Source organism: Balearica regulorum, chromosome 2 (genome assembly GCF_011004875.1).
Source record: "Balearica regulorum gibbericeps isolate bBalReg1 chromosome 2, bBalReg1.pri, whole genome shotgun sequence".
In the NCBI taxonomy this organism is placed as follows: domain Eukaryota; kingdom Metazoa; phylum Chordata; class Aves; order Gruiformes; family Gruidae; genus Balearica; species Balearica regulorum.
In genome coordinates this window covers 163,059,759-163,071,095 of record NC_046185.1, presented here as the reverse complement: position 1 = coordinate 163,071,095, position 11,337 = coordinate 163,059,759, and the positions used below count along the sequence as shown (strand labels likewise).

Sequence of the window (11,337 nt, the reverse complement as noted above, 5' to 3'; positions counted from 1 at the left end):
TGTAATGGCACTATTTAGGAAACAATGAATGAACTGCAATGAGATAATTAAGGGATAATCTCCGTTACTTCAAAGTATACAAAGCAATAAACAGCTGCCAAAACTGATTAATAGCTGAAGTGAAGTTAAGACATTTAATCAATCTAATAAACCATTTATTGCAAGAATATAGCGACTTACACTAACTATGAAACATTTATCTTATTGATACAAACTGCACTATTTTCCTTTCTTTAGGATGTAATATCATGAGACCTTGATTGTTCTTCCATTAAAGTCAAGGATAAAACTCCCATTGTGGGCCCAGGGTCAAGCCTTCACAGAGCTGATATCAATGAAAATAAATGCTTCCTTTTAATGTAGAACAGTTCTGCTAAAAAACATTTTTCCCCCTATTATAAAACATCCTATGGCATTGAAAGGGGGACACGTTTTAGTGGCAAGGACAAATGTCAGGAGTCGTGATGAAAATCTGGATCTCCTACAAGCTTGTACTGCAAATTCCTGCAAAGAATTGTTCTGTCTGTGCCTCCACCTCCTATCTGTAACACAGAGATGAAACCATTCACTTGTTCCACAGGATTATTTAGGATTATTTAGTTCTTGTAGCATACAAAGAAACACAGACAGAAGATACGGTACACACTTCAGAGTGTCCCTAAAGTAAAAGCAGAAAGGAAACAACACAGAATGGTCTTGATTTCATTACACCTGTCTCATAACCAGTACAGGAATGGGAGTGAGGGGGGTGGGAGAGGCCGAACAACCGGTTTCCTGTGTTACAGCAGTGCTGCCAGGACAAATACAGCTGAGCTTCCTAAACTTCCATTCTGCTTAACACTGCTCTGCCCATGGACTTTCTCCAGCTCCTACTGTGCTGTTGGCATCTGGCTTTTCTGCTCTCCACCTTAGACTGGAAGGTGTTGCGTTACTGTATGACAGTAGCAAAGGGACAAGCACTAGGAGAGATACCCCCTCCCAGGATGTTCTCTCAACCTACTTCCACTTTATACATCACCAAAAACAGGAGTTTTCCCCCCTCTAAACTAAAGCAAGTACCAAATTCCTTAATAGATGAATAAACAGCTAGCTGTTCAACTGGAGTATTACAATGCAAGTTGCAAAAAGAATCTTACCAACAGTTAAAACATACATAATACATTGGCTCAAGGCGAATATCATATTTGTCAAGCTTTGCAAAACGTGCTTTTCATCAGACAAGATGTTTGTATCTCCTCATCCCTACATAGGAAAGATGTATTAGAGCACATGTTCTCCTACCACACGTTGTAATTGCCCTTTCCCTGCAAAGAAGTGGAAGATGTTTTAATGCCAGATGACTCCCTAACTGGCTCTGAAGAAACCCCTTTGTCTTCATGCTAGTAAGACGCTACTTTTGTTTCATCCAAATATAAATGTTGATACAGAAACTCATACCCAATAACAACAGAGGTATGAATTTATTGTTTCAGCAAAAGCTTCTATGCAAATTAACCCTCAGATAATTAAAAATGCCTCCAGTGCCTGGGAGGGTAAAAGATCAGGAACTTGCTGGATTACAACATAGCTAGTGCTGTGATAAAGCTTCATAATAGCTTAGGAGCAGGAGTTCTCAACTTTTACAGGTAATAGGACTAATCCCATCAGCCAACATGTACTAACTCCTATTCATCTGTGCCCCATCTAACCTGCAAGGGACTGTTTGCAACTGCAAGACTCTTGTCTTGAGAAGCCAAAGCTAATCAGCAGGTTGAAACTTGCACAATTGGATGCAATGCAAGCAGTGGCATTGCACTCATTCCCTGTGCAAGTGTTTGTCATAAGAGTAGGACGGGCAAACCTAAAATTCAAGTCCCGGAAACCTGCAATACTGGTATCTCTGCCTGTACTGCTGCTTAGGGAGCATTAGTTTTGTGAGAGAAAACACAGATAGATTTGGAATGACTTTTTCTACATTAAACAAATGCAGCAATTTGAAGATTCACAGCAAAGTGTTTAAACGTGCTGACTGTATGAATACACTCACTAAGAGCGCAACGAGGCCCCTGAGCTTGAAGTAATTTTCCCCAGAAAGTAGATGTGGTCCTACCACAGACTAAAAATTCCTCAAGGCTGGGCCCATAGCCTCCCTTTACGGTAAAGTGCTGTAACGAGAACTGCTGCTGTTGCTGGAATTAAACACAATGGTCATTTCTGCAGCCTAGCTTCACAGTTGGAATGCCATATTTTTTGCTAACATTAAGTAAAATTGTTCAGAGCTACATACATATTTATATATGTACCTTTAAAAAACACACACAGGCAGTGGCTTTCAGTTTTAGGGCAAAATATGATAGTCTTACTTACCAGTATTACTAAAATTCATGTTGCCTGGGTCTATGCCAGCTATAGAAGAATTTACCCCTATTAGTTAATGGAATTTAAAATACTATCTCTCCTTTTTGTAGCAAGGTTGCAATAGAAGCTTGTATATACATGGGAAGTTTATTTTTTTTTAGCAGAAAAAGGTTTCAACTCCTTATTTACATTAAGTACACCAGCATGCTTTCTTAAAGACTTTTTTATTTATTTTACACTGACAGCCCCACATAAAAGCCATTATTATACCTCCCCCTCATCATGCCCAAGCCATTGGCTAACTGCAGGTACTTGAGGAGGGCACCCACACCACAGCCCACCTCCTGATGAATACTCCCAGCCACCAGCAGCATTGGGAATTCCTAGAGAGTCAGATATGCCTTTGTAAGATGCTCTAGGAAAAATAAAAAAAAAAAAAAAAGAAAAAAAAGTTTATTTTCTCTGAGAGAAGCTGCCAAGACTGCCCTCGGTACCTTCTAGTTACACAACCCCGAAAAACATTTCACAGCCACCTGTAAAAAAAAATTTCAATGATCACATCTCCTTCCCAGACCACTGACACCCGCTCCTGAAAGAAAACAGCCCGCCTCAGCCCAGCGCCGACTCGGGGCAACCCTGAGGTGGGGGAAATGGCGCCCAAACCCCCACCCGCCCCTCGAGGCCTCACGGCCCCGAGGGCCCCCTCAAATGAGCGCTGGCCCCGCCCCCGCCGTGACCCCGCCCCGCCCGTGGCCCCGCCCCCCCTCGCGGCAGAGAAGGAGCCTTTTGTACGCATTAACAATAGCCGCCCCCTCCCCGCCCCCCCCGCCCCCCCCCGCACGCCATCTCCGCCGGAGCCTCGCCCCGCCTCCGCCCCGCTCCGCCCCCGAATCCCCGCCCCCTTGTTTACCGCGCAGCGGGGCCCGGGCGCTGCCCCGCTCCCCGCCTCCATGTTGGAGCGTCCCGCGGGGGCGGGGCGGAGCGGGGCGGGGCGCGGGCCGCGCCGGGCGGGCTGACAGGCTGCGAGCGCGGCGGCGGCGGGCTGTGGCGCAGCGCGGGGAGCACGGCCGGGGCGCGCAGCGCGGCTCGGTTCGGCTCGGCCCCTTTCCCCTCCCTTCCTCCCCTCGCACCGCGCTTCCCTCCTCGCCCGCGCACGGCCGCGGCCCGTGACCCGGGAAAGGGGGGAGGAGGAGGAGGAAGAGGAGGAGGAGGGGGCGGCCCGGCGTCGCTCCGCCGAGCCCGCAGCGCTGCCCGCGGGAAGGGGGGGTGGGGGGGGAGGGAGGGCCGGGGCGGAGGTGTGAGGGGGGCCGGGGCTGGGGAGGGGGGGGGGGGCGCGGGGATGAGATAAGCGCGGAGGAGGGCGGCGGCGGGGGGGGTATGTAGGGAGCGGGGGGCTGTGCCGAGGGACGCGCTCGGGGGAGGCCCCGCGGGGCGGCTCAGGTGGATGCGGGGGGCGGCGTGAGGCGGGGGCTCGCCGCGGGGGGAGGCGCGGCGCGGAGGGGCCGGGGGCATTTCCCCCGCCTCGGGAGGCGGCGGCGGCTGCTGCTCCGGCGGGGGCTCGGGGGGGAACGCTGCGGAGAGCTTTCCGGAAGGGAGAAGTGGATTAATTATTTGGGGTTTTTTTAAGGGGGGGGGGTTGATTGGCCTCCGCACCCCCCCTCCTCCGTGGAGAATTGGCGCCTGGAGGAGGCGGCGGTGGCAGCGCTACCGGAGGGGCCCCTGTGCGCGGTGCTGCCCCCTTCCCTTCCCCCCCCCGCCCCCCAGCCCAGCTTGGCTTCGCTCCTGGAGGAGTTGGGGTTTTTTTTTTTTGGTTGTTGTTTTTTTTTGTTGTTGTTGTTTTTAAATACAAATCTACATACTGATTTTTAAACAAACAAACAAACCCCCCCCCCCCCCCCCGCACACAAGCCTGCCTCTGGGAGGGAAATAGCCAGGTGAAATCTCACTCTGTTTCCATGGACAACCCGTCCATTATCACCCAGGTGACTAACCCCAAAGAGGAGGAGATCCTGTCCTGCACTCAGGATAAAGGTGAGCTGCCTTCTCTCTTTCTCCATGTTTGTGGTGTTTGGGTGTTTTTTCTTCTGGAAATCGCTGCTTAAAAACGCACGCTTCAGCGACCGTATAATCCTCTCTCTAGGCTGCTGGGAATAGAGGAGGGCTTGTTGGGGTTGGGGTTTTTTTTTTTTTTGTCTCTGCAACTGCTTGCTGAATACAGCTGAGAACTTGTTACAGTGTTTAAATCCTGAGTTTAATCAGCAGTTATTTAAATAAAATGCTCTTGTTCCTTGAGGGTCGGCGAGGTAACTTTGCAGGGTTGTCACTTTGCAGTTAGTGCCCCGCTCCAGGGAAAGGATACCTGTGCTGGACATGTGGGAAGGTTTTGAAATCTCACCTCTAAAGATCTTAATTCTTTTCCTCCCATTTTTTGGAAAAAAACCCCATAATAATCCTGATTTCTCTCTGCTTTCCTCTATTTCTCCCTGCCTCAAATTTAAGAATCTGCATAGCTTTCAGTTCGGTTGTTGGAAGATACTTGTGCGTCTCCAAAAGAAACATGGGCTACTTTTAAAAGCGGGCTCTGTTTACTCTGTAGATAAATAGTTGTTGCTTGCGTAAGCCATCACACTTAGGTTGTGTTTTAGTCCAAAATAAGATGAATCAACCCTGGCCAAAGGAGCTGCTTCTCCTCAAAAGTCTAGACATTGATGATTGACCTTAACCTTGTTCCCTTTTGGAAGCTTGGAGGGGTCTGGGTCTGTAAGTGGTTGTGTCCTTGCAGCTGGCAATGAGAAAGGTAGGGGTAAGCAATGGGATTCGAGTTCTGGGGTGTTGTCTGATTGCTCGTGGATTTTGGAAGTTATTTGTATGTCGAGTTTATGCTGCGTTACAGGCAGTGCTGGTAAAAAGGGGAGAAATGACAGAAATTAAAAATAGAGTGTGCGGTGATGTTGCTTAGCAGGTATTGTAATAGACCTCTGAGTGGTCTTCTACTAATGGTAGATGGATATCTCTCCCTCTAAAATCGAGGCTTTTAGTGTCCAGAAAGCTTCCCTTTTCGTGTGGCTGCTCTTGTAAAGAGTGAGGGGTCCTGTGTCGTTGGAGGAGTTGCGCCCTGGTACTTTCAAATGAAAGGCTGTAGGTGAAATCTCTGTCTTCTCGTCTCACCAATGCTGACTGCAGAAGAAGTATGGAGGTAGATTTAAAAAAAAAAAGCCGTCAGGTTGGGGATGTTTGAACGAAAAATTATTTTTTGGTTCGGTATAGGAGTGCTCACATAACTGTCTAATTCATGTCGCTTGTGAAGTGTTACTTCCACTGTGAGGCCTTGTTTGTCTCAAGGGATTTTGGATGTTTTCCTCGATTTGGCAGTGTTGAGCGTGGGGTCTCTACAGTAAATAAGATGCCGGTGCTCTGCCTATGATGTCTCCTAAGACCTGGTTTGGAGTAGACTTACATTATACTGTGCTCAGATGTTGTTTATGGTCTTAGTGGCCCATATTATTGTACGTATGGGAAGAGTTGCATTAATATTGTTAGCAGTTGGTTGAAATTTTACTGTAAAAAAACCCAGTTGAGACAAGTAGAGGAAAATTTGACAGCTCAAAATAAGAGCTAGCATCCACATCAAACAAGTGTCTTCAGAGTCCTCTGTGCAGTGAGCTACGCTGCGTAGCGAAAATATGCATATAACTTGCATAACTATGCAGTAACTTGCATAATATGCATTGTGTTCTTGCTATTGGTTTGTCTTCGGCAGAAAAATCACGATGGTCTTAATTGCATAGCAGGGGCTTTTCAGGCTGCATGTTAGCAAGGGTGGGCTGGGGAGACTGGAAGGAGAGTGGCTGGAGTTTGAGACAAGAGGAAACTTCAGCATGATCTTAATATAGGAGGTGGATTAATGTTTTTTTTCTATATTTTTTTTTAAAACCTGGTTAAAGTGCATGCTTTGGATTGACTATGTGCTCTGTGGTGAGACTCTCAAATCATGCCAGAGCAACTTTTGCAGAAAAAGAATTGCAGGTCTGTCTGTCCTGGGCTCTGGAAGGAGAGGACTGCTTGCTCTTACTTCGTCCGCTACAGGTTCTCCCACTGCTCGAGGTACGGAGCTTGCGAAAACCCGTTGTGCTACCTACCTTCCTTGCATGGTTGCATATCGCGTCATCCAATTTTCTGGTAGATTTCTTAACAGTTTTAGCAAAGCCTTTAGGTCCGGTGAGTTACGAGAGAGCCTGAAGCTGAGATGGTGCATACAGATAGGTTCTTAGTGAGAGACTGATGTTTAAAGTGAGTCTTCGCCGCTAGTTCAGATTGAACTGAATGTATTGGTACAAAATGGCTAACAAGTACGTTAAGGCATAATGAGTTAACTCTTTATTTAATGAATACAAGAATCACCCAAGCCTATCTTCTGAAATTTTGTAATACAGTGAATTACAACAGCACGGGACTGGGTGAGCAAAGCCTGTCCAGTTTAATGAAAACCTGATTTTTCCTCCGAGTTTAGCATTTGGCTGCAGAAATACATTCCAGGGTACTAAGTGGCATGTCGTGGCTTTGGGAGTCAGGATTTTCTTAGGGTTTATGGGACCTTCTGATGGTGTTTCTCGTGGCAAAAATCGATTTTTTTTTTTTTATTATTCTTGTTAAACTGGAGAGAAGCAGTTTTACAGTAGCTGAGCAACTGCTAAATAATGCATGTATATACCTTCAAGTGTTTGATTTTTTTGCAAGATTTTTTTGAAGCTTTTAATCAGCCATGAGTCCAGCATTTAGCTTGATTTTTTTTTTTTTTAAATGTATATATGTTTTAAAAGGAGCTTGATAGATAGTATATGCTTATGCCCAATTTCTCTTGTGCAGGGGAGCATGATTGCCAAGAAACAGAGTTGTTCTCTGGTCATGAGGCAGTTATGTTTTTAGGTAAATATTGTGCTTTACAAATAAAAATGCCCAAATACTTTCTTTCTAATGCAGATGCATTAAAAATTAGCTTTTGAGATCAGTGAAGCTGTGCCAACTTGTTAAAGAGGAGCTTATTAATACTAAGATGGAATCGTTAACATTTACTTTTAACAAATAGTAAAAAATTTTGGAGGTGGAAAAACCCCAGATCTGGTACATGAACCATTCCCTAATATGTTGCCACATGGTGGTGCACTGTATTTAGTTGTCTGTCAAAACGAAAGCTGAGCATGGAAAGTTGCTACAATTGTATTTTTTTTTAATTATTGTTTGTTCTGAAATGCCTGGGGTGTTTGTGCTCCTGGAGGATTTTTGGTCCCTATGTATGTCATTAAATTAGTCCTGGGAAATAGAAACTTAACCTTCTCCCAATTGGAAGTGATATGTAGGTGATTAAAAATATTTTGAGCACTACATTAATGGAGAATTTAATTCCCTGTTAATTTTTTGAGTAATGAAAATAGTAGTTCTTTGCAGCAATATTTTATGTTGTGGTGATTTGGCACTTCTGGAAATTGGAAGCATTAACAAGACTCGTAACTTGAGATTAAAATGGAGACATAAGTATGTGAAAGAGGGGTTGTTACAGCAGCAATAAATGTGAGCAACTAAGAAAAAATAAAAACTACAAAGAAAAACTGAAAATTGAATCTCTCTATAATCAGTTTTACAGATAAAATCAACTATTTATTTTATAAGGAAAGTATTAATTCTTATTAATTAGTTGAACAGTGACCTCTAATGTAAAATCTCTCCAGTTAAATCTATAGACACCAGTTCAATGCTGCCAAGTTTTTGCACTGAGCCTGATGTAGAGTGTGACCATGGGTGGGTAGTAGGCATTCAGTCCAAAGAAGTGAATTTCCCTTTTTTTTACCTGCATGCTTTAATTTGATCCTCATAAATGATGCAAATTCTTGGCTGTTTCCATGAGCCAAGTTAAGTGTGAGCATAATAATATTCCAGTCCCCCTTCAGGTACCAAACCCTTCAGGCTGCGGTGGTGTGTTTTTTCTCTTCAGAAAGGTCTTTCCTGACTTCTGTAAAATTTGTCTATCAGCTGAGCATCTATTCTCAGTTATTTAGAGTAACTGAATGTTTTAGTGCCCCTACAGAAGTGTATTTTCTTTTGCAATAACTTTTTTGAAAAAGGTTCACAGTGGAACCTAAACCATTATCTTTTTTTTTGTTTTTTTAATGAACAGTGTAATTCCCTGAGGATGTTTTCACAAACAGGCAAACTTTTTTGCCTTCCTTTCTTTAAATAAAATTGGAAAAAACAGCAATGAGACCAGTGTTCATTATCATTTAAAATAACAAGTTCTTAAGATCTCAAGTTAAAAGCCAAAATAAGTGTCTTTAATTGTGTCTTCAATAAAAAGCATTTTGAAAATGTATGAAAATATTTTGAATATTCTTTTTTGCCATTACGTCACCAGGATTCAGAGTACTTAAACATTTGAACATACGTTAACGTTCCTGAGACATTGTTTCAACAAATTTTTATAAGATTAACTTCAGAATTTTAACTTTAAAGTAGCATTAGGAAAAAAAAGGGGGGGGGATGTGGAAACCACTCCAGCACTACATTGGAATGTGAATTGCTTGCAGAGGGTAAAATTTTAAATCATTAACTAATGACATAGTTGTTATATGAAACCAGAGTAACCATACAGTAGGTTTTATGTTCCAGGGAGACTGTAGTAACCTGTAGTAACCCAAGATTTGATTTAGGGTAGCAGTTAACAAGCTGAAGTGTATTGGCAGTAACGTGAATGATAATTTGCATGAATATCTAATACTCAGTCCGTGTCTGTAAGCTGCAGCATTATCATTTGTTCATAGTGCATGTCATCTCAAATTCATACTTGTTTCAATGCAGTGATTTAACTAAAGTGTTAGAAGTTTAACATGCTTTTAAAAAAACAAAGTTGACCTACATTTTGTCAATTCAGTATTCAGAAATGCAAATAGCATTTTCTGAGATAATCAGTAAAATGCAGTGTGATTGATGCTACACTTCATCTTTCAGAATTTAATCTGAACATTATAAATAAGCATCCGGAAAGCAGATCCATGTTTGTTTCTTAAAAGTGATACGAAACTAAAATGCTGAGAAAGCGAAAGCTAAGAGGAATAAAACTCACTTATTTGGTCAGTGTTGGTAAAAGACATTGTTCCTGTTTGTCTGGTGGAGAGGTTTAACTGTTGGAAGCTTATTTTTCTGTCACAGAACACTTAATTTATGAGGTTTACTATCTTGTAAAAGTCATCATTCTAACATGAAAATGGTTGCAAATTACTTCTTGCCCACAATTTTTATATATGTCGAATCTTAAATATTCACTCTGTGAGCAAGTAAGCCTTTATTTTCTGCTAAATTTTGAGTTGGAAGAGTTGTTGGCAATCACCACTGTGGTTGGTGCTCAGTATTGCATTTTCCATTAAAAATTCAGTTTCAGGCAGTTCTGGATATGGAAATGTTAACTTGGGGAGTGAATTTGTCCATTACTCAATCCCACCCAGCGGAGAATTTTAGATGGATTACTTTAAATTATGTTTGAAGTGTTTCTGTCCACAAGATTTAACGTTCTTAGGAAAAGCAAAGATAGGTCTAACTACGTTCTTCCTTTAGCTTTTTACCCACTGTGTGGATCAGCAGGGGAAGATATGGCTCATTCCTCCTCCTCCTCCTCCCTGCGTGGAGGATGTACATTGGTGGCAGAGAAGCCGGGCATGAGGACGTATGGTGGACCAGGAAGGAGGAGAAAGCTGCTCAAGTGCTCCAGCCTGTTGGTATGAGGGACAGAGCAGAGGGTATGAGGGACAGAGCGGAGGGTATGAGGGACAGAGCAGAGGGTATGAGCTCTTGCGGGCCCCTGAGCCCATATGGGGACTGAGAGTGGGCCAGGGAATAGGTTTAGTGTCTGCTATGGGCTCTCGACCTGCTCTGAGCCCATCCATCCTCGTACCACTTCTGGGCAGTGGGTTCCCTCACGATGAAGTCAGTGGGGCTCTGGCCACCCAGCTGGGTGGTTGTGTGTGTTCCCTTATCCCAGTTTGTAAGTGTATGCAGAAAGGGGCAGGAATCCTCCAAGCTGAAATATGCAGATGGCCGATGGAGCTAATGAGCAAGCGTAGTTAGATATTGAAGACCACGTCTGGATTGCTAGTGAGAAATGTATACCGTTTGTATTTTTCAGCCACGTCTCCACTGCTGAGAGGAATCAAAAATGCTCAGCAGCATCTCTGAAGTCTTCGTGGCTCTATTCTATTGAATTATAGTGATAGAAGCTTTATATTCTGCTCATCTTTCTGGCCAGGAGGCTCACATAGGATGGCATGGTATCAGCGGGTTTAAATGCTTTGCTGAACTTCCAGAACTTTTTGTAAGGTGCTGCGGGCAGGCACAAAGGAAAAATGCCTGTTGTGCTGTAACGTAGCCAGAGATGTTTTTAAGAGTTTCACATTGGAAATGTTAATCTGTAAATTTTGCTTTTGCTGGAGTTTGACAGGAGCTTGCTTTATTTTTACTTCGAAAGCTTAAGGTATAAAATGGACATAGATGTGACAAATGTGGAAAGTGTAAGTAGCATCTAAATAGATCAGAGTAAAAATATGTTCCAGGCAGTCTACTGTGGTATAATTTGGGCTTTTTTTATATTTCTACAATGTTTGCTGTAAGACAAAAAATCAAAGTGAGTCCTATACAATCCAGTCCTTTGAGTACCAGTTACTACTGTGTAACATAGATATTAGCAGTAAAAATACCAGCTTTAGACAAATGAGCAGAGAAAGTTCCGTGCATGGTGTTGGGCCTACATAAATCTGGAGGCTTTATTCAGTGTGTTGTCAAAATGATCACTTGCATAAAAGTGCCACATCTTGTTTTCTTTGTACAAGATAATAAAGTATGATTTGTTTTTAAAAAAAAAAAAAACAACAAAACCAAAAACAAACAAAAAACAAACCCCATTATTAGAAGAGATTGGTTGTACCAGAAACGTGGAATTTATTATCTAGAAAATTTATC

At 43.3% G+C, this 11,337-nt stretch overlaps 1 protein-coding gene across 11 annotated transcripts in view; it reads left to right on the top strand.

Moving 5' to 3' along the window:
• The first annotated feature begins 3,840 nt into the window (after window positions 1–3,840).
• Window positions 3,841–11,337, top strand: part of CTDSPL (CTD small phosphatase like) — an 86,373-nt gene continuing 78,876 nt past the window's right edge. For 4 of the 11 annotated variants that reach the window (XM_075746780.1, XM_075746778.1, XM_075746790.1 and 1 more), the window contains exons 1-2: window positions 4,337–4,368; window positions 6,282–6,441. In XM_075746780.1, coding sequence (XP_075602895.1) covers window positions 6,285–6,441 — 157 coding nt within the window. In that variant the 5' untranslated portion in view covers window positions 4,337–4,368; window positions 6,282–6,284. Of the gene's footprint in view, window positions 4,369–5,014; window positions 5,141–6,089; window positions 6,234–6,281; window positions 6,442–11,337 lie in introns of those variants that run through there. The other 7 variants (XM_075746784.1, XM_075746794.1, XM_075746789.1 and 4 more) reach the window with 5 other exon arrangements.